The 24,586-nt window shown below is 43.4% G+C and overlaps 1 protein-coding gene across 1 annotated transcript; it reads left to right on the top strand.

The window, feature by feature from the left end:
* The first annotated feature begins 16,186 nt into the window (after positions 1–16,186).
* Positions 16,187–19,361, top strand: LOC129834873 (homeobox protein Nkx-2.3-like). Its single transcript, XM_055900217.1, has 2 exons — positions 16,187–16,932; positions 17,950–19,361. The coding sequence occupies exons 1-2, from the start codon at positions 16,461–16,463 to the stop codon at positions 18,582–18,584; spliced, it is 1,107 nt and encodes a 368-aa protein (XP_055756192.1). The 5' UTR covers positions 16,187–16,460; the 3' UTR covers positions 18,585–19,361.
* The last annotated feature ends 5,225 nt before the right edge of the window (positions 19,362–24,586 follow it).

The raw sequence follows: 24,586 nt of genomic DNA, 5'->3' as shown, positions 1-24,586 counted from the left end.
CTAGGACCAAAAGGCTCCTTAACAGCTTCTACCCCCAAGCCATTAGACTGCTGAACAATTAATCAAATGGCCACTGGACTATTACATTGACCTACAAGTTCCCATAAACATCACATCTTATGTCTTCTCTGGCGATGCATCTTCTGGAATGTCTAATCCAACCCTGTCAGTCTTCAGGAGAAGTGTCTCCACACCCCACATTCATGGCCTCCAGTAAGGAAATGTGGTCATGTGGATGGTGGTCATAAACCTTCCACCTCCACGCAGAGAAAAAACTCCTCTATGGGGTTTAGGTGGGAGGCAGGAATAGTACTGACATCCTGGGATGTGTAGTAAACCAGTCTGTGACTGCAGCAGAGTGGTGGAATGCCACATTATCCCACACAACAACAAAGGTAGGGGAGTTTCTTGCCCCTCTCTCCTCCGCTGGTACAAGTCCATTATGCAGGTCATCCAGAAAAGAAATTAGCCTCTCTGTATTGTAGAGGCCAATGAGTGTTTAGTGTAACAGCAAACCATCATTGGACAGTGCTGCACACATTGTGATGTTAGCTCCTCTCTGGCCTGGGACATCCACGGTTGTTCTCTGTCCAATCACATTTCTTCCCCCGCGGTGTGTTTTTGCCAGGTTTAATCAAGCTTCATCCACAAAGATGAATGTATGTGCAGGTTGCCTGGCTCCCATCTCCATTACTCTCTAAAATACAGTAAATCCACAGTGTTACAGTACTTTACATTATGCATAGCTGTGTATGTACCCTGTTTGGTTATTGAACAGACATCTCACCTGTTGTTTTGCCGGAAAATTCGTACTATTGATGCAACTGCAGCTTGAACGCTGCAGATTTGGTTGCACCCTTAAACCGGCCTCTCTGACAGAGAGACCATGGTTTACAACATGGTCAATAATTGTGGCCCTTATCTCATCAGAGACCACCGCTCTTGATCTTCCTCTCCTTTGTCCTCCATGCATTCTCCCTCTCCCTGCCACTCTTCTCTCCCCACCAACCTGTCTTCCTCTCCTTTGTCCTCCATGCATTCTCCCTCTCCCTGCCACTCTTCTCTCCCCACCAACCTGTCTTCCTCTCCTTTGTCCTCCATGCATTCTCCCTCTCCCTGCCACTCTTCTCTCCCCACCAACCTGTCTTCCTTCATCCATGTTTCCAAACTAAATCATTCCGAAGCCGTCTCCTTTTGTCTGTTTTTTTAACCAGACTAAAAACAGGACACTTGGGTCGGCTTTCAGCTGAAAATGCAATTAGCTGTGTTTGGAATTATTAAATATTCTGCTGATAATTTCTGTATGTTTCAATCTGGTTACTGCAGAAATGCACAACATTTGCTATCATTCTGTTCTGATAACAGTTTTGGAAACAGAAACAGTGTGTTAGCATTTGAAAACGTGCTGCAAATATATCGTTGTGCAGGTGGTTGAGTATGAATGAGAAAAGAGTTCATGGATTTCAGAGAATGGGGTCATTGGATGCATTTTGTGTGAAAGCAATGAAAAATGATTCACAGTTTGGTCCACATACACTTCTGTTTTGCTGACTGTGTGAAGAGTTTTGACCATGTGACTTCAGTTTCGAACAATAAATATTAGCAATTGAAAATAACTTTAATGCCCATGGAATGAGATGTTGGACGAGCAGGTGTCCACATACAGATGTTGGACGAGCCGGTATCCACATACAGATGTTGGACGAGCAGGTATCCACATACAGATGTTGGACGAGCAGGTGTCCACATACAGATGTTGGATGAGCAGGTGTCCACATACAGATGTTGGACGAGCAGGTGTCCACATATAGATGTTGGACGAGCAGGTGTCCACATATAGATGTTGGACGAGCAGGTGTCCAGATACAGATGTTGGACGAGCAGGTGTCCACATATAGATGTTGGACGAGCAGGTGTCCAGATACAGATGTTGGACGAGCAGGTGTCCACATACAGATGCTGGACGAGCAGGTGTCCACATATAGATGTTGGACGAGCAGGTGTCCAGATACAGATGTTGGACGAGCAGGTGTCCACATACAGATGTTGGACGAGCAGGTGTCCACATACAGATGTTGGACGAGCCGGTGTCCACATACAGATGTTGGACGAGCCGGTGTCCACATACATTTGGTCATGTAGTATATCTTAATATTAATGCTCTAACTGTAAGTCGCTCTGAATAAGAGCTTCTGCTAAATGACTCAAACGTAAAAATGTTAATGTGTGTGTGTGTGTGTGTGTGTGTGTGTGTGTGTGTGTGTGTGTGTGTGTGTGTGTGTGTGTGTGTGTGTGTGTGTGTGTGTGGCCCTGGCCCCTGACACTGAACAATGCAGCACACACACACTTAACAATGCAGTACACGCAAACACACACACGCACACACGTAACAATGCAGTACACACACACACACAAACACTTAACAACGCAGTACACACACACACACTTAACAATGCAGTACACGCAAACACACATACACACACACACACACACACACACTTAACAATGCAGTACACACACACACACACACACACACACACACACACACACACACACACACACACACACACACACTTAACAATTCAGTACATACAAACACACACACACTAAAATAAATGCATGGCATCTCACATCCTCACCTTACAGACTAATCTCTGCATAGATGGGAAAAACACACACCTTGCCAATTGAGTGTGAGCCAATATCATTACACTTGCCTGAGGACTAATTACCATGGCATTACAGTGTCATTAGGACAACGTCTGGGCTGGGTTACAAGATCAGGTTCTATCACAAGGTAACAGAATGCCTCTCCCTCCTGATACCTGATACACACACACACTGACAGGCAGGTACACACACAGACTTAATCAGACATGGCACTAGAGTGACGGTGCAGATGGAGAAAGAGAGAAGAAGAGGTAGATCAACAGATAGGTCATGTTAATCTTCTCCCTCTATTTCATTATAATAATGACAGGACCTATTTCATTATATAAAAGTGCAGTTTTGTCACACAACACAATGCCACAGATGTCTCAAGTTTTGATGGAGCGTGCAATTAGCATACTGACTGCCAGAATGTCAACCAGAGCTGTTGCCAGATAATTTCATGTTAATTTCTCTTTTCCAATCATTCTGATTGGCTGGGCCTGGCTCCCCAGTGGATGGGCCTGGCTCCGAAGTGGGTGGGCCTATGCCCTCCCAGGCCCACTCATGGTTGCGCTCCTGCCCAGTAATGTGAAATCCATAGATTAGGGCCTATTGAATTTATTTAAATTGACCGATTTCCTTATATGAACTGTAACTCAGTGACATTGTTGTATTTATATTTTTGTTGAGTATAGATAATGATTGGGCCTATTTCATTATAATAAACTTGGTTGTGTGCTTGAAGGACTCAATGGGTACTGAGCACTGTTGAGCACAGAGGGAATTACAAAGGCATATGCTTTTAATTGAGATTTGTTCACAAATGATCCTCACCCTATTTTCCTCAGTTATAGAGAGAAATGACTAGGTTTCATCATGAGACTAGCCACAAACACAAACACATCATGTGGCCAGATTATCCACACTGTTATGATGTTAAAGCTGAGAGGCAGAAGCCTATTCGTAGGCCTATAAACCCATATAAATCTAATCCGTAAGAGTATATAGCATGACCCATTTAAGAGCTGAGAGAGAAACCTGGCCTGTGGAAAACACAGCCCGGCTGTCATGCCGCGACTCTCTGGCTTCCCTCGTTAGGATGACAAACTCCCCTGAGCAGCGGTGGGGCCCTTGACCCGGCTTGTCCAGGGCTTCCCCGGGGCTGAACTCCTGTCCTGCCCGGGGTCGCAGCGGAGGGTGATCTATTGGTCGTGTCCGCCCGGCTCTGCTCTCCCCTGGCCCGGCCCTCCCCGCCTAGCTGAAACAACGGTGCTGTGTTTTGTTAGCTACCGGAAACAGGCCCTTCCTCTCGGTAAACACGGGGACTCGTTCATGGACTGCATGGCAGCGGCACGCGATGTTCATTGTCAGACCAGCACTCAATCTTCGAGGGGGGTAAATGGACGGTCAAGGGGGATGAGCGTGCATGTAGCCCCAGGGACGCGCAGTGATCTGGAACCGAGTGATGCGTCCTTGAGTGCGTAAAGGGGCCATTTATAGTGGATAATAGGCCTATAATCCAAGTAGTGCGCGATAATTATTCTACATTTTTACAATTATTATACAAGATTTTTCTTTATACACGCTGAGTGTATAAAACATTAGGAATACCTGCTCTTTCCATGACATAGACTGACCTGGTGAATCCAGGTTAAATCCACTTCAATGTAGATGAAGGGGAGACAGGTTAAACAAGGATGGTGTATGTGTACCATTCAACGGGTGAATTGGCAAGACAAAATATTGAAGTGCCTTTGAACGGGGTATGGTAGTAGGTGCCAGGCGCACCGGTCTGAGTGCGTCAAGAACTACAACGCTGCTTGGTTTTTCACGCTCAACAATGTATCGAGAATGATCCACCATCCAAAGGACATCCAGCCAACTTGACACAACTGTGGGAAGCATTAGAGTCAACATGGGCCAGCATCCCTGAGGAACGCTTTCGACACCTTGTAGAGTCCATGCCTGATGAATTGAGGCTGTTCTGAGGGGGTGCAAAAAAAATCAATATTAGGAAGTTGTTCCTATGTTTTGTACACTCAGTGTATATTACATTTTGGGTAATAATTGTAAAAATGTGCAATGATTATTGTGCACTAATGCCAGCTGGTAGGCCTATGGTGGAATGTGGTTTTATTAAGCAAGCCCATAGCCGACTTGATTACAAAACATAATCTGTATTTTTTAAACCATGCGCACGGCCAAGAGAGAATACAACAGGTTGTAGTCTTTAATGTCAAATATGTTGTCCAAATATTCAATTTAGATTACAACGTCGAGGATGTTGATTTTAATCAGGTTGCTCTCCCAAGACGCAGGCGCATCTGATTCACGTCAAACCCTTGGTGTTAATAAAACATGTTTTATCAAAACATATCACTTATGCTGTTATGACAAATCTTACAAATATTGTTTTGCAAATTCAAAAAGAACGAACGACATGGATCATACATAGGCTAACACACAAGATGTATCGCGTAAAACAGATATGATGCAGCATTCAAAACAACTAGGAACTGGAAATTCGGAAATCTCCGACTTCCGACTTTAGTGCATTCATGACAACTGGGAACTTGGGGAAAAAAACGAGCTCCGACTGGACAAATTGTTTTGAAAGGTCATCCAACTGAGAATTCTAAGCGGCAAACTCGGGCATCTTTCTAGATCTCCGACTTTCCGACCTGAAGATCTAGGACGTCATGATTTGACCTGGTTTTTGTCCCGTGTTCCCAGTTGTCTTGAAAGCACCATGAGCTGCGTCGCACTGGGCACCAATGTCAATTCAACATCTATTCCACGTTGGTTCAACGTAATTTAATTGAAACGACGTAGAAACAACGTTGATTCAACCAGAGCGTGCCCAGTGGGTTCATCCTAGATCAACATGCAATTTACTGTTATCAAGAATAGCAATTTAATGTTATTAAAACATATCATTAATTTGAGTGTTTTTTTCTTTAGAGAGGCCAACGAAAACCAACAGGCCTACAGTCCAAAAGCTGATGCCTGCCTCCAAGCCATAAAACATGGGAAAACAATCTGTCGTAGAAATGTGGAGAAACCATTGACTGTATACACTCTGACATTCAAAGTTAATTTATCATGTGGCAGAAGATAGAGGTCGTGTGAGTAGAACTTTTACGACACCTAAACAAATGAACATATAGGGGAGGGGAAGTTGTTACACACTAAACCCTGCCCCTCTCCCTGTCTCCCGTCTCCTTATGGAATGCAACGGGAGGAGAGAAATTGATGGAATAGACGCTTTTCGCGAGGATCCTAAATGGACTTGTCTTGCTAAAGATTTCAGATAAAAACCTTGATCATTTGAATAGATCGATTCACTGTGTGTCATCTCCCCCCGCCCCGTCCTCTCCTGACACCCAGATAGCCTAGCCGCCAGAGCCAGCAGTCTCCTGCGACTCACTCTCCTCCCCACGTCCGAGGTGAGGCGCTCATACCAGGGGGGGATCCAGAGGAGGGCCCGGCCTCTAGCCCCCGGCTCCAAGCCTAGGACATAATTAATGGTAAGATCCGCTGCAGGTTGTAAAACAGACAGCCTTGGTCACCACTGAGCGGCAGCCAGGAGGAACTGTTTACCAGATAGAGAGCTGATAACTGCGAGGCTCTCGTGCGCTAATGGTAGGATGGGGAATGCGGCTGTCTCGAGCTGTGATGGAGCGATCGTCCCCTTTAGGCACTAATGCCGTGGAGTTTATATACAGACCGTCCTTCACTCACACACACACACCCTCTCTCTCTCTCTCTCTCTCTCTCTCTCTCTCTCTCTCTCTCTCTCTCTCTCTCTCTCTCTCTCTCTCTCTCTCTCTCTCTCTCTCACACACACACAGAGAGAGAGAGAGAGAGAGAGAGACATACACACCACTTTTTTAAAGATGGATGAAGAATAGACAGATATGATAGCAGCGCGAGACATCGTCATGTTCCATGGTTCCAGAGTTATCTGGAACATTATGACTCATAAAGGCTTTTCCCGGGCACTTGGAAGCCCTAGGAAAATTAAGCCGTTATGATAAGATTAAACCGACAGCAGTGACGTTAAAAACGTTTTAAATGTACCATTCATTACTCCTTTTAGGCCAAACGTCACAGCTGGGTAGCATAATCAACAGGTAGACCTGAGCCTATGGGCAGTCATAATTCCCGAACCACTAAATAGTTGGCAAACAACAACGAGTGGGGGACATTTCCTACTTAAATCAGAAGCAGCACAGATTTATCAGAGTGCTAAAACGTAACGGCATGTTTTTACTTCTAATGATAACAACGGAAGTGGGGCGCATTCATTGTTAATGATTTTAAACTCGGTGGTGATTGAATTTCTGCTTCCATTGAAGAGAACCCGTTGTCTATATAAACCCGTGATCCCCACGGGATTTCGTTTATTTCTTCAATCTCCATCGAGTCATCTGAACCCCTAGAAGTAAAATAAAAAAATAAAAAAATAGAGGATGAGAGGACGCATTTGTCAAAATAACTTGTTTTCTGCGTTGTGTATAAATAAAGCTCATGTTTTTACGGATCATTATTTGCATCCTATAAATGTTTCATTCCCGTTCCATTTCCCACATAAATCAGGCACCCCTCTGCCGGTAAAAGTCGCTCGTTTGTCACCGGGCTCTGGCGTGCTCCGTGACAGAATAGGAGAAACAGAAGTACCATTAGGTAAACTATTCAACGCCACAATTTATACAACACCCAACGCGCGGATATAAACAGAGAGGGGTTGCGTCACCCTACAGTATTTAGGGTTCTGTGATGCTGGGTCCAGTCACAGAGCTTTATGGCTCCGTCCGGATTCTAAATTAAGATCATTTTGCAAACCGTGCACTGCATTTCTTATTATATGGCCAAACCCGTCTGTTTTCAGTGCACATATAGCCTACTAAGAAAGTTAGGAATTTCAGATGACACGTGGAAAACATTATGAAGACAGCAGACGGTTTAATTAAAAAAAATAGATTTTGTGTAATTAGGACTATTATTATTATGAGCCTACCAATATATGCCTGTGGCTTTTAGGTCTACCATGATATGAGAAAGTAAACAGATTCCATTTCTTCCTCAATCATAGTCCTAATATAAACAGGCTATATGTGTTTTCACCTGTCCTGAATAGGCTCACCTTATCCGAGAATGGAAGCTATTTACGTGTCTAGTTTAGGCTGCTTGTTGACAATCATTATTTTGGAGCGTCTGTCGGGTGTCTGTCTGGCCGGTGGGCTCAGGGCAGGGCAGGGAGGGCCAGGCGGAGACTTCACGGATCAGTGAGATAGCGTCTCCCACTGTGGCTAATGGACTATTAGTCCTATTAGTGACCCGACCGCCGCTCCACTGTCCAAACAACCCCGGGAGGCTGGAGCACCGCACCACACAGTGACGCGCCACCACACACTTTTACGCGCATCTTTATTGGGCAGCAGAAGTGGACAGTACAAATTTGAGACCAAGTCTAAAGATGATTTATACACTGAAAAATTATTGATACTTGTTTTCTGGCCATATTTTAATTTTCATAGTTTGCCATATACAATTGATTAAATATTAGTTTTCTTCTCATCAATCTACACACAATACCACATAATGAGAAAGCAAAAACTTTATTAAGATATTTTTGCAAATTTATAAAAAACAAAAAAACAACTGAAATACCTTATTTACATAAGTTTTCAGACCCTTTGCTATGAGACCTGAAATTAAGCTCAGGTGCATCCTGTTTCCATTGAACATCCTTAAGTTGTTTCTACAACTTGATTGGAGTGCACCTGTGGTAAATTAAATTGATTGGACATGATTTTGAAAGGCACAAACCTGTCTATATAAGGTCCCACAGTTGACAGTGCACGTCAGAGAGAAAAAAACATCTGAGGAAAGGTACCAAAAAATGTCTGCATTTCTTGAAGGTCCCCAAGAACACAGTGGCCTCCATCATTGTTAAATGGAAGAAGTTTGGAAGCACCAAGACTATTCATAGAGCTGGCCGCCTGGAAAAACTGAGCAATTTGGAAAAGGGCCTTGGTCAGACAGGTGACCAAGAACCCGATGGTCACTCTGACAGAGCTCCAGAGTTGTCCAGAAGGAAGCCATTCCTCAGTAAAAGGCATGACATCCCGCTTAGGCACATAAAGGACTCTCAGACCATGAGAAACAAGATTCTCTAGTCTGATGAAACCAAGATGAAACTGTTTTGGAAGACTAGTCAGGATCGAGGGAAAGATGAACAGAGCAAACTACTGAGAGATCCTTGATGAAAAACTGCTCCAGGAGGTTCACCTTCCAACAGGACAATGACCCTAAATACACAGCCAAGACAATGCAAGAGTGGCTTCAGGACAAGTCTCTGAATGTCCTTGAGTGGCCCAGCCAGAGCACGGACTTGAACCCGATCAAACGTCTCTGGAGAGACCTGAAAATCGATGTGCAGGACGAACCCCATCAAACCTGACAGAACTTGAGATGATCTGCAGAGAAGAATGGGAGAACCTCCCCAAATACCGGTGTGCCAAGCTTGTAGCATCATACCCAAGAAGGCTCAATGCTTTGCAAAAATATCTAAAAAACAGCTTTTGCTTTGTCATTATGGGGTATTGCATGTAGATTGGTGAGGATGAGAAAAAAACAATTTAATTAATTTTAGAATAAGGCTGTGTAAAGGCAAAATGTGTAAAAAGTGAAGGCGTCTGAATACTTTCCGAATGCACTGTAGCTTATAAAAATATGCCTGCTTGTCTATAATGCAGTATCTTATGTATGCTTAACGAAAATGTCTACAAATGACACAGCAGGCTGAACATAAATATGAACGCAACACCAACCCGTGGTTTGGTCCCATGATTCATGATCTTAAATAAAAGATCACAGAAATGTTCCATACACACAAAAAGCTTATTTCTCTCAAATGTTAGGCAGTACGTCCAACCAGGCCTCACAACCACCGACCACGTGTATGGCCTCCTGTGAGCGATCGGTTTGTGCCCCGTGGTGACGGTGGGGTTATGCTATGGGCAGGCAGGCATAAGCTCTGGTCAAAGAACACAATTGCATGTTATCGATGGCATTTTGAATGCATAGAGGTACCGTGATGAAAGCCTGAGGCCCATTTTCGTGCCATTCATCCGCTGCCATCACATCAGGGTTCAGCATGAGGTGGTGGCCATGTCACAGGGATCTGTACACAATTCCTGAAAGCTGAAAATGTCCTGCATACTCACCAGACATGTCACCCATTAACCACGTTTGGGATGCGCTGGATGGACGTATAAGACAGTGTTTTCCAGATCTTGACAGTATCCAGCAACTTCGCACAGTCATTGAAGAGGAGTGTGACAACATTCCACAGGCCACAATCAACAGCCTGATCAACTCTATGCGACGGAGATGTGTTGCGCTGCATGAGGGAAATGGTGGTCACACCAGATACTGACTGGTTTTCTGATCCACACACCTACCTTTTTGCATATCTGTATTCCCAGTCATGTGAAATCAATAGATTCATTTATTTCAACTGATTTCCTTATATGAACTGGAACTCAGTACAATCTTTGAAATTGTTGCATGTGGCGTTTATATATTTTTTGTTCAGTATATATATATATATACCATAACATCACAATTTACCAGAATGTGCAATGTTTATAACCTGCAACAAGTGCATATAAATAAGGTGGTTGACATGGCAACATTTAAAATGGGCCTAGAGCGTCATTGATGAAATAGATTTTAAAAACCCAAGGGTTTATTTCTATCAAAGTATAGAGAATTGAAATGTGAGGTAAGTGTTTCTGATTTTTCTAAGCGATATACAATATAGCGTAAATCTATTATAAGGATAAATATTTGAACGTTATTTTTGGATGCAATAATCACTTTTTTAACTCTATTTTCATGTTGGTGCGTCAAAGTCAGAAGAATAACCCCTTGTTACGGAAAGGAATAGGAATCAATATATTATTTCTCTGGATACTTCCTACAGCAATTGACAAATAAAATAACCATATTTTCGTTGTACAAACAAAAAACTAAATGACATTCATGAAAATAGAAAGACCTAATAATGAAATGACAGTAGGCCCTATACCAATGTATGGTCCATTATCAAAAGCCGTTTGTTTATTTAATATACGTTTGGTTATAACACCATACATTTTCATAAACAAATCTTAAATTAAAACGTGTCACTTTGGAAGGAAACTATCTTATGCTCCTTTATCCGAATAAAGAAATAAAGTTAAACCGCCTTGTATAGAAGAACTGTCAACACAACCTGCAGACCAGCCTGTTCAGTCGGTCCTGACTGCGTGACGTAGGGAGAGCCACCTGCAGAAACGATGCAAATGTCCATTAATCAAATCAGCTGACTGGTTATCTGACCACTGTTGTCGTGGTCGCAGCATGCGGCAGGAAAACATAACCGTTATCGACATACAGTAAGAACAAAGAACAACACAGATAGGCCGACATGTTTTGTGATTTTACCATGATATAAACTATTACGGTGTAGTAGGCCTATCAAGTTCATCAGAACACTAATAACAGAAAGTGAGACCACAGCAGCAGAGCAACGTTTTGGCGCAAAGGAAGGACACATTTTTGGAAGCTACAAGATATCAATTGTCGATTGTGAAAGTAATTTTTTTACGCATGTAAACATTCCTTATTCATAGACCCTATAGCCATAGTCTGGTCTCCCATTGTGTTTGTTATTGGAGGCATCTTACCTTATGAAAAATAACCTCATTGTCCATAGTCATTGTCCAAAACAAACGAACCGGCCATCCACACGTGCACTCTTCTCAGTAACTTTAAGTACAAAGGGCGTGTTTACTTTGAGCCCAGGCCTCCCTTTAACTCTCTCAAACCGGCCGTTGCGAGGCTCGAGGCCCGAGGAAGAAGACCCTGTCCCAATCTAAACATCGCGAGCGGATGAGATTATCTCTCGTCTCGCTCCCTTCCCTTTTCTCTCCACTATAGGCTTCCCAATGGTTCGAACCGCAACCAAGCATTCGGCCCTGGCGCCTATACTTGGCCACAATTGACAGACGACAAGAGGTGTAGCATTTCCTTTTGTTGCCCCCCCCCCCCTCCCCCCACCCCCTTACCCTCTACCCTTTACCCCCACTCCTTTCCCAAAAGCCAGGTAAACGCCTAACACTGAAATGTCAGTGAAATCTCATCCCCTCCCGATTTGACACAGAAAACAAGTGAAATATATCGAAGAAACATTGTTTGAAACAGCAAAGACCAAAGGCCGGCGACGGGCTATTTTTCTTCCATTTTGATTCATCTTAATATTTTAACACTTAGAACAAGGCGGCCACATACTTTGATACGTGCTATTAAACATATCAAAGAGTTCGGAGATATATTAGGCCTTGGCTTATGTGATACATCCCGCCCTAAAAGCAACCTCAGCATCCAGAGAGAGAGACTTGGGGAGGTTCGGTGTCCCCTTGTGCTCATGTTCGGATCACGGCCCGGCGCGGAGGAAAGAGACGTCACGTGGCATAATAAGGTGAGAAAATCCGAGGGTTCTGTGTTTTGTCCAACAGCGTTTGATTCTCAACGCTTTTCCAGCTCTCGTCGTTTCTGTTCAGAAGCTAAGGCTGCAGTCTATAACGGGGTAATAAAATGTTGGGGACTGACTAACCGGTCTACCACTCGATGCACCTAAAATAACAGCAGGATAATGAAGAATAAAGGCTAAAAATGCACAGCCATTTCTGAGCAAATGAATACAAATAAATATAATCAACGTTAACATATGAGTTTGCCAAAAATAACAACAACGATTACTGTTATGAATATGTGATAAAAGCACAATAGCCCCTGAGTTTGATAGCACCAATTCGTTTTTGCAAACGTTGATTGTGAATAATAATGATAATAATCGTCATTATAATTATGATTCACAATCAACGTGTCCAAAAACGAATTTGTGCTGTAGAATTCCAATGAGCCTTCACCTACTAATAACTTGAATTAATAAATCACTAATCACTATAAATGGCATGATCATGAGTAGAACGCAGTACAACTCTCTCTGCAATTACTTTTTTAGGCCTAGTTTTATATTCTATCTAAATGACTTTTTATTTTTCGTGAAGGCCTATTTTCATTGAAAGTACCCAACAAATAAAATTCAAAAATGATGATCACATTTCGTTCATAGAACAAGCAACAAGAACAAACATGACCATTTAAACAAGGACAGAAGCGTTGCGTTTAAAAAATAGGCATATGAATTTGCACGAGACTCCCAAAATATTCAAACAATAGAAATGTACTTCCGTGCAATTACACTTTCACGCAGTATGATTCATACAGGAGAAACATTTGGCCTAAATGTAAACAAAGTTTTAAAAGGCTACAATAAATGTATGTTTTTCGAGATGTTTTTTTTTATATATAAGAAGTTAATGCAAAAAAAGTTTCAGTCGTTCGTGTAGCTATCGAAAATATATCATCCACTTAACCATCCATCAACAACGCATAGCCTAACCCTTCCGGCATGAATCTCCTGAGCATGGGGGCAAAACTATGTTCTTGACCTCAGAACGCATCGTTACCCAACATTCGCTGGCGTCGTTGGATTTAATGCTTATTTAAACTACATGAACGGACATGGTGACTCGAACCCCGTCGTCCCGTGGCCAGTCTAAACACAGTCCACCGGTGGCCTTGTTAGGCACTATTTTACGAGCGTCCCGACTTCCACGAGGACATGACCGGTGGCGTTGATATACCACGAATGAGAATGCGCGCCTGTGTGTCTGCGAGCCGTGTAACTAGAATTCATCATCAAACATATATCTGACAATATCCGTCCTCCTCCTCCTCCTCTAGGTTCCTGTCTAGTCAGTGAATCATTGTCATGAGTAGGCCTATACGCCTCTGCAGTGTCTTGCTATGGTTTATGGTTGGGCCTAGCCGGCATCTGCATTAAGTCAGATTTCAGTTCAAATTTCAGATTGCATTTGATTCGACTTTATGGCACAGATATGGTGCACGCACATTTGAACGAAGGAACACGCACACACACACACGCGCACACACACATGCAGCAAATGGGTGGACTAATCTGTCTGTCAGAGCTAGCTAATACCATGGCACCTCTCTGCGTTGTGTCTGGTGAGGGAAAACCCTGCCTCGCTGCCATGCATGAAAAAAACGTTACTCAGGCTACAGGAGTGTCTGTGTGAGTGAGGGACCAAGCTGGAACTGAGGGCACAAAGTGACAGCTGTGTGTGTGTGTGTGTGTGTGTGTGTGTGTGTGTGTGTGTGTGTGTGTGTGTGTGTGTGTGTGTGTGTGTGTGTGTGTGTGTGTGTGTGAAACGGAAAGGGAGTTGATAGGGAGCAGATTGTATTGGCTAAAAACGTCAATCAGTTTTGCTGGAGGAATGTTAATTGCCGCGGATACCCTGCTTATCGTCCCCACGGAGTTATTAATATAGCCGGATAAGAAGGCACAGAGACACCCGCCATGGGCTACTGCTGCAGCTCGCTACTCTTCGCCTAGTCTTTTTGTTTACTTATAATGTGTACGATGTGCATGACATCTTTGGGCTAATGGGCTGCTCCAGCACGGCTAGTTTATAGGCTAGTCTAGGGCTAGGCTACTCATGTTATTCGGTTGTTGCCAATGACCTACTGTTCAAATTTGGGAAATTACAATAGTGTTATGTTTGTTATCCTTGATCAAAAACGTAGATCTGTTGTTCCACAACACTGATTCATGTGGGGGCCGGTGCTGCGTTTTTGCATGCTGCCTGGGGAAGGTCGAACCGTGTACCTGCTGTGACACATCTGCTCTGACATTAAATACAGATGTAGTTTTTTGAATGCAGTAGAGTTGCACCCTTTCTTTTTCGCTTCATGTCATCATTGGTGTATTGTGGAGCATATACACTGAGTGCACAAAACATTAGGAACATCTTCCTAATATTGAGTTGCATCCCCTTTTGCCCTCAGAACAGCCTCAGTTCATCAGGACATGGACTCTACATGGTGTCGAAAGAGTTCCATAGGGATGCTGGCCCATGTTGACTCCAATGCACAGTTGCGTCACGTCGGCTGGATCTCCTTTGGGTGGTGGACCATTCTTTATACACACGGGAAACGTTTGAGCGTGAAACACCCAGCAGCGTTGCAGTTCTTGAAACACTCACACCTACTACCCTACCCCGTCCAAAGGTACTTACATATTTTGTCTTGCCCACTGAATGGCACACACACACAATCCATATTTCAATTGTCTCAAACATTAAAAGTCCTTCTTTAACGGGTCTTCTCCCCTGTCATCTGTCTGGTCCCGTGTTGCTCAGTTGATAGAGCAAAGCGTTTACAACGCCAAGGTTGTGAGTTCGATTCCCACGGGGACCAGTAGAAGAAAATAATCAAAAATGTATCCACTCAACACTGTAAGTCACTCTGGATATGAGTGGCAGCTAAATGACTAAAACGTAAACATCTACTCTGATTGAAGTGGATTTAAGAGCTGACATCAATAAAGGATCATAGCGTTTAACTGGCCAGTCTGTCATGAAAAGAGCTTGTGTTCCTAATGTTTTGTACACTCAGCGTAGAACCACATTTCATTTCTACAAGCTACATAGACCTATAAAACCGTACAGACCTGGTCCGTGGTCTGGTTCCCCGCACAAAGATTAAGCCCTAGACTAAAACGCATGTTCAATGGAGATTCTCTATAGAAAGTGTTTGAGTCCAATATCTCTGTGTCCGGGAAACCGGCATGGTTGTATGGAATATGTTGGCCTAGCAGAGGCAGGACACTTGACCTTCACGAAGTGACAGGCATATAGCTTGGCGTTTTCTCCTCGTGCTTTTGCTCGATAGCATGCACAGATTTCTCACTCACGTCCCCAAGACATATAAGGGGATTACGCACGGCAGCACGTCCATAACTTGTCATTGACGTACTTCAAAACAATATGTACAGGAACATTTGGAACCGTGTAGATGAAGTTCACAAAAAGGGACAATTACTTTATTTTCAGTATTTTATTGTCACAGCGCATGATCAGCTCTGTCTAATTGCCTAGTTTTCGCCATGCGTAAAAGTCATATTTGAATTCCAGTTGATGGCCTATTTTGAAATGTATGTATATTTTGTGTCAGGGTGTAGGCTATTTCATGCGCTCCTGGAAAGAGGGAGCGTGCACATGCGTTTTGGTGCGTTTTTTGTCTCTCCATCGTTCTCAAATGTGATTCCGGATCAAGTCATCTTAATAACTCATCCAAAATACCCGAATAAGAATAACACTGATAAATGCGTATATTAATGGGCAACCTATATGCCTATAGCGTAGACAATGTAGGGAGGGTATTATATATAGAGGGGGGGGGGGGGGGGGGTTACAATGGAGGCGGGTCACCCTCTTTAATAGCTCCGCTCTCCTCCCCTCCCAACGCGTCCAAATACTTAGCTCGCTCGCGCACTGGCTCACCACCTTCCCTTTCTATCTGTTACGTACATCCCGCCCCAGACCCAGACCCAGTGACATCACGGGAAGAGACAAGGGGCTTCGCCCTTCTCCCATCTCCAGTTACAAAAACACACAGGAACTCAATTGTCAAAAGATCGCACCGCACGGCTGGTTTGTCTATAGCCTATGGAGAACCAGGCCACACTTATAGGACTAAACCTTTAACCAAACCTTTGTTTCTTTTCATCAGGGGATGAGTTGGGATATCCAGCCGTTTAGCGCGCGCACCTCCGATTACCGAGCCTCTAAATCAAGTATTATTTAAAACGGGGTATATAGTATCATATGTTACTCAGCGGGTTCCATTTCCTTGATGCGCGCGAGCAGGACCTCGATGGCATGATGCTCCCGAGCCCGCTCACTTCCACGCCGTTCTCAGTCAAGGATATTCTGAAACTCGAACAGCTAGAGCAGCAGCAGCAGAGGCAGCGATCTCAACAGCACCAATCTCGACATCTGGACCCGCAACAGATCCAACACCTGTCCCACACCCAACAACACTTAGTACACCCGGACTCGACCCAGCAACAGCAGACCCAGTCCCAGCACTTCCAGGCGCCACCGTCCTGTATGCTTGCTTCAGCGGTCGACAGCCCTCCGTTCTCGGACGGGGAAGACAACATGGCTTACCTGAGTTCTCTGGCGGCCCAGGACGGGCATGGAGAGGCCAGTCTGTCCCCGGAGATGTTCGTCCATCCCGGGCTGGGCCACCTGACCGACCCGAAGCTGGAGGTAGACCTGGAGGATCAGGAAAACAGTGAGTTGAATAATAAGATGATTATTATGAGATTTTTGTTCTGCTGAAATGATGTATGAACAAAGGGACACAAAGCATCGCTTTGATTAAAATACCTAATATAGCCTCTCAATATACACACTCATGATCATTTGCATCGACAGTATATATAAAACTAGAAAAGGTAAGGATAACGCAATAAATTATTGAAGAAAATTATTGAGGAAGGTGAAAATGTGTCTTAAAAAGTGTCTTGGTTTTAGGCTAAATGTTAGGCGCAGGAGTTTTGAGAGTGTGTTATCATTTCAAAAGACACAAACGAGGCCTGTTATAATTCAACAAAACTACATTTTAATTCCAAATGGTGTCTGGAGAATGTTAAGTAATTCAATAATCTCGTCTTTAAATATCAGATTTTTTGAACGTTTTACAAATAAAACATTAATTTAGGTATGCAGGAGAATAACTATCTCAACGGGTATAAATATGTTTTCATTAGGCTATTGTCTTTATTCTAAGGGCTGCATAGACTGATAAACTAGTTGAAATTATGACACACACATGTTATTGGACTATAACTACTTTATAACCAATAGAATAGCATGAATGTAAATACGTCTTAAAAATAAACGACACAGACTAGGCCTAGCCTGCAACCAAGTGAAAGTAAACATTGTGGAAAAATAGTTTTCTTTGGTTTTGATTTATGGTCAAACCTTTAGACAGTATTTCTCAATATATGGCGCGTTTGTTTCTTTTACTTCATTTATCTAAACTAATTTATCGTGAAATATACACGTTTTGAATAGTTTGGATTAGACGTTTTACTGTCAAGGTTTCCAGAAGGTAGGACTACTGACTGACAGAGTAATTACACATTCATGTCAGTAAAACGAAATTAGTAAGCCACACACATTCAAATAAAATACATTATGAAATATATTTCCACAAATATTTTCATAGGCTACTTTAATAAAACTAAATTGCTATTTTTAGAGTAGCCTACAAAATGTTTATGCTCATCTCTTGACACCACAGAGAGCTGTGGCGTGGTGTCCAAGCCGCTGGAGGGAGAGGACAGCGGCCAGGGAGACTCGGATCGGCCGGCCAAACAGAGAACCAGACGGAAACCCCGGGTCCTCTTCTCCCAAGCCCAGGTGTTCGAGTTAGAGCGGCGCTTCAAGCAGCAGCGGTACCTGTCCGCTCCTGAACGAGAACACCTGGCGAGCACTCTCAAACTCACCTCCACGCAGGTCAAAATCTGGTTCCAGAACCGACGGTACAAGTGTAAGCGGCAGCGGCAGGACAAGTCCCTGGAGCTGGCGGGACACCACCACCCTCCCCCGCCAAGACGAGTCGCGGTGCCGGTCCTGGTCCGGGATGGGAAGCCCTGTCTGAGCGGGACTCAGAACTACAATGCTCCGTACGGGTCGAACCCCTATAGTTACAACGGATACCCGGCCTACACGTACAACAACCCGGCATACAACAGCAACTACAGCTGTACTTACACCAGTATCCCTACTCTCCCCCCAACCACCTCGGCTAACCCCTTCATGGCCATGAACTTGGGGAACATTGGGGGGCTTAGCGCCTCTCCCCAGCCCCAAACGCACCAAGCGACAGCGGTCACGACATGTCAGGGCTCACTGCAAGGGATCCGGGCCTGGTAGCCCCACTCCGGTTACACCCCGGATCAAACCAGAGCATTGTTTTACACCCACACCGGTGACATTAATCGAATCCTCTCATGCCGTTTTTTAAAGGGTTTTTCCCCTTTTTAAAATAAAGGGAGTTATTTCTCAGCAGTATTTCGGAAACAGTGTTGTTTTTATGTAGTTATAGGCCTTCGTGTCTGCCTGGTGGGGTGGCTGTCGTTGGATTAAGACCGAAAAGGTGCAAATTCAACATGTTTACTCCACTCTCGGTGACGGTCATCAGAAAGAAGCTGTGCGTAACGGTTGAAATGGATTTACGACCAACAATGGTCTCATTTATTTGAATGACCAACTATCCAGTTAACGTTGGATATATAGGATAGGCCTAATCACGAGACTAGACGTTTGATAATTGTGATATACGGAGTAAGGGTGGTCTAGTTACTTGTAAGCATGTGCTTAAAAGGATGTCCGGATTATTCAACAGTGATGGCCTGTAGGTGGATTTCCCAATCTACTATTCTCAACGATTTGTTTGATATTTCTAATGTTTCTTTAGCCATGATGACATGACAAGTGAGAGAGAGTGTTTGATTGTTTTCAAGTTTATGTAATTCATTGACATTTATTTGATTTATTCCATTTTATCATTTAAAAAAATCCTGGAATGGTAGAAATTGAAATGGGCTGTAATCCAACTTTGGGCTCTGAACACAACCAACACAATTTGATAAAATCTCATAACTTGCTTTCGAAAACGAATAAATTCCATATTTTGCTACTTTGCGCAAACTTTCCACGGTCCATTACATTCTTTGTGAGGCTCTTGAGAGTTTTCTATGGTGGGATCCTAATTCTCCCAGTGTGCGTGTGGGTGTGCGTGAGTGTGTGTGAGAGAGAGAGAGAGAGATGGATAGGCTAACTTCCCGTTATCTACAAGTTGTTCTAATTTGTCAAGATGTCTGATATTATTGAAATATCACCTGCTTTTCGATGTGCCTTTAATTACGAGTATATAAAATGGGGATAGAAATAAGCAATAATGTTACAACATGCTGGATAAGAATAATCTTTGCAAATCACTTTCATCACAATCATCTTCAAAAAGCCACATCTAAAGTAGAATAGACGACTGACAATGAATAGTCTACATTGAGGCATGAATGGCCTCTTGGCAAGATACGACATGGATATCAAGACAAGAAAAGACTCATTCTCTCTCTTTAGACACAATTCCACTAAACCGGTGCACAATATTTCAATGAAAACTGTGCATTGAAAATGTCCTATTCCCGCAATAGCAGGTAAACGTATTGCAATTGTAGCCTACTTATTCGAACACATGAAAATAGCTTTTTTAGTGCTAGTCTGATTCAGGTTGTTAGCCACAGCTTTGTTATAAAATCTTGCCATTTGGAAATGTGTCGCGCCCGGAAGGCGGTTGGAGAAGGCCAGGCAACAGGCACACTCGAATTAATTGTGCGGGTGCCAGTCTGTGTGAAAAGAGGAAGTTATTCTCCATTTGAGGCGCTTTAAGGACGCGATTAGCAACCTAAAATACCCTGAAAGAAGCAGCTCGAGCGGGGCTGGAGAGGCCGAATAATAGGCCTTATTGGATTCCTGGACAAAAGGTGTATGGTAGGCTGGCCCGGCCACTCAGCAAAGACAAAAGAACCCAAGAGCTGAGAGATTGACGTCCTAATATTCCAAATTGAGGCACAGGCAGTGCGTTATTTTAACTGGCTGCGCTATACTGTGATTGGGATAGGGAAAAAAAGTGTTCACTTTTGTTCGCTTTTGGGGAGGTTTTTGTTCCCGAAGAAAGGGCCTCTGATTGGGGCGGAGAGGGAGAGCCCCAGCCGGGGCAGCAGGGCTGGAGGTTAGGCAGCGGGGGGCGGCTGTGTGAATGAACGGTTATTATTGCTACAAGTTTCACCATTTCTGTCTATCTGCGGGAAAATGGAGGACAAGGAGCAGAGAGAATTCAAGGAGGAGAAGAAGCATGGCGGCCTGGTTATGAGGAATGGGGCATTGAGAAAATAATGAGAAAATAATATTTTTACAGAATAGAAATATAATCCATAGGTATTTGATCTTTCTTATATCAATTTTTCAACATGTCGAAAATACCAGATTTTGATAGCCTAGGCTATTTGAAATTGCCTACCATAGGCTATAGACTCAATGTCAGTCATTCAATACACACTGAACATTTTGATTAAGATACATACATCTAAGAAACTTGATAAGTCTAATTTATTAAAAGATTAACATAGCAGCCCACTTGGACTTCAATGAGTAGATATGATATATGATGTTTAATTTTCCCACTATGTGACCATCTGAATTCACTATTCCTTATGGGCGGCTCAAACCTGTCCTCATGACCTTTTGTAACAGCCAAACGTTTTGGATAAACGTTTTATTTAACCATTTGTGTGCATACTTTTCCCGTTCACGTTAGCCTACAATTGTTCAATTTCTCATATTTTAATCATGACAGACAGAGCTAGCCTTTGGCGGCAATGCCGTTGTCCCGGCTCTGTGGGAAACCGCCAGGCTCACGCATACCACAGTGGGCAGATCTGCAGAGCGCGAGGAGAGAGGAAGTGGAAATTAGACAGACACGCGAGCATCGGTTCAGGCCAAAGACATTATCCAGACGAGGAGCAGCCGTCATCACACGGCCCTGTCGATGAGCGCCATAAATACTGGTCTGGGGAGAATCTCTGAGGAGACCTCCCAAATGGCACCCTATTCCTTATTTAGTCCAATATTTTACATGGGCCTTGGACAAAAGTAATGGACTAGGCGATATAGGGAATAAGGTGTCAGTTAGGACGCACATGGGGGAGAATATCTTATTACTAAAGAGCTAAACTAAAGCATCAGATGAACACACTCAATGCGTTCCAAATTGCATCATATTTCCTTAATAGTGCACTACTTTTGACCAGGACCCATAGGGCATCATATTGGAAATAGGGTTCCATTTGGGACGTACTGTTACAGGGACTGGGAAAGGAAGGATCACTGTTGGCCTAGCTTAAGTGAGCTCCCAGTGGGAAAGCGTCAGAGCGCGAGAATAGTTGAAGAGTTGTCATGCAGCATAATCTTCCGGAGACATATTTTGAAGGGAGGAGAGGGGAGAGGCTCCTATTCTCGACATAAATTGAGCAGGATTTCAGATCAACGCTGGGCCTATTGGACAGGTTTGGTTAAAACAGGAACTAGCGATGGGCCATCGATCCATTCTTAAAACGTAGGCCTATAGGCTACTAAGTTTTATTTTTATTTTTTAAATGTAACCTTTATTTAACTAGGCAAGTCAGTTAAGAACAAATCCGTATTTACAATGACGGCCATACACCGGCCAAATCCAGACGACGCTGGACCAATTGTGCGCCGCCCTCTAATAATAGTATAATACTAATAATACATAATAATTATTGGTATTATTGTTATTAGGCATTTATTAGTATATATTGTTACTATTGAATAACAGTGTTGCAATAATAGGCTATTAGAAGAAGTTGTAAAATCACAAGCAATCATACACGGTTTATGCGCTACAGGCCACAAGAACAGTCCAACTGAATAATTCAACGGGAACTTTTGGGCTGAAGACAGGATTTTGACTCCAAATAGCCACTTGTTGTAGAATTATTTTCCCAAGCTCTCTGACAACTCTCATCCTCCTTTGCTTAATTTGTTTTCATCTTTCCCTTATCCCTCAGAGTCGCAAGAGATGCTCACTCCACAACCACACACTCAACCAGTTCCATCCTCCTGTCCTCTCCTTCTCATCACCAGACGATCAGGCGCGTACCTATTCTGCTACATTTGTCCTTAATCGAAATAATCAAATAAACCCTGATGGTTTGGAACGACTCGACTACTGTATTAACCTACCGTGGGCTCTATATCGGAACCATGCTCTCCCTAATCTCCTGTTGGGCCCAAAACAGATTTAAACGAATCAGGACTCCCCTAATGCTCTCGCGCTACTAATGGGGATTAATTGAGACGTGAACAAAAGGAGGCCTCGAGCTTGTCACCCACTGATAAGCAACGTTCTAGACTAGAGTCTAGCTGGCCTTCTCACTCCACCGCTGCTTCAGGAGTAGAGCCATAGAGCATACCTGCTGTCACAGTGCGGGACCAGCCACTTGATGTATGTAAATAGATTTGGAGACAGCATGGCGTCGCCTCAGGACGCTAGCAGCCTCGTCGCTGGCTGCAGCAGAGTTTACGTTTCTGATTTGCATCGGTTTTAGAATCAGCCAGGACACCCGTGACACAAGCCAGTATTTGACGTCCATCCAGGTATGAGGGCGTCGGGAGATGACTTTGAAACCGCAACACTAAAGCAAACAGTGAGCGCTGTTACCTTCAAGTAGGTTTCGCTAGGCATTCTGGGATGGGAATGACGGGCGGCTGTGTAAGCGTCTGCCTCTGATTCCAAAGAATACAAGTTCGAATCCAGCAATAGAAAGTTGTTTTTGATAATTTTGTTTTAAGCCTATCCCAAACCGTAACCAATTTGATGAACGTGAAATTCTAACGTGAGACTGTGAGAGCTGGTAGTTTGGAATACCCAATGGTGGTGTGAGGCTCTCAAACTCAAAGGACCAGAGCAAGCTGCAGCTTGCTGTGTTGGAGTGACATGGAACTTAGATAAAGAGAAGCGGTGACCACGAGGAAGAACAACACAAATGGGAAAATTAAGATTCTAATCGATTCTCCATGAGTGGAATGGGAAGGTTAATTTAGCCTTATGTCAATACAATAAAACAATAATTACCCAAATGTTTGTGTTTTTGACTTGACATCAACACGCATCGAAAAATACCAGAAAAGGTTGGTTTTAATTAGGCTATTGACACGCTTTGTCAATAGGCATAGAGTTAAAGCAGCCAATGCTTAAATGTGATTTTTATGGATGAATATTTTTTATTTTACGCCATTCATATATTTTTCTAATTATGCTATTATTCTTAAAATATTTTCTGACATTGTGACACACACACGCAAACAGTTTGGTTATGCGGTTCTCTCTACACATGACCCTAAACTGTTTACACTAAACCTAACCACAACCGCATCCGGAGCCGTTTGTGTGTTTTCCTCTCAGATGGCAGATTAAGACCTATTAAACACTTATTAATCATTATTGTTCTTTAAATCTACACAGCTGTGAGTGTGTGTCGAAATGTCAGAAAATACTTTAAGAATAAACAAATATGCATGCGTAAAATAAGAAAAACAAAAAAACGATGCATGAAATCTAGTTTACACAACATTACAATTAACAATAGTTGACAGGCACACAAATAATTACAAAAAAAGAGGGACTGGTTCCAGAAAGGTTCGAATCGGGCCAAATTCTCTTAATTGGACCGTCTTTGGACAAAAGGTGTCCGATTGGGTGCCACTTATTAAGATCAGTTCTGACCAGAAGAGAACTGTATGGAAACTAGAGTGTTTCAGAGTGAAAGAGAAGTGGATAGGGCCTTGGACTTTGGTTTTGAAGAGAACGGGTGAAACAACACGCCCTAAGTAGGGCCTGGCACCCTATTCCCTATATTGTAGCCAGGGCCCTCATCAAAAGTAGTGCACAATATTGGGAATAGGGTGTAATTTGTGACGCAGACCAGCCCTTTCTGATGCGGGTTGAAGACACAGGACACCGCCTCCAGTTGTTGCTTTACAGTACCGCGGTTGGTTTGATTAATCGTCGGAGCCTTTAGTAACATCTCCACTAGAGGTAGATACAAACAGAACCGCCCGCACCTACTGTATTTACCTGTAAGTGCGGTTACCTACACACACACACACACACACACACACACACACACACACACACACACACACACACACACACACACACACACACACACACACACACACACACACACACACACACAGACACACACTTTCCAAACTGAAGTACGTCGTCATTAGCAGCTGTTAATGACGCGCGCACACCCACACAATATACCTCTCTTCCTCGCTTC

Source organism: Salvelinus fontinalis, chromosome 3, assembly GCF_029448725.1.
Source record: "Salvelinus fontinalis isolate EN_2023a chromosome 3, ASM2944872v1, whole genome shotgun sequence".
Classification (NCBI taxonomy): Eukaryota; Metazoa; Chordata; class Actinopteri; order Salmoniformes; family Salmonidae; genus Salvelinus; species Salvelinus fontinalis.
The sequence above is the reverse complement of the archived record's forward strand: the minus strand, read 5'-3'. Positions and strand labels throughout refer to the sequence as shown.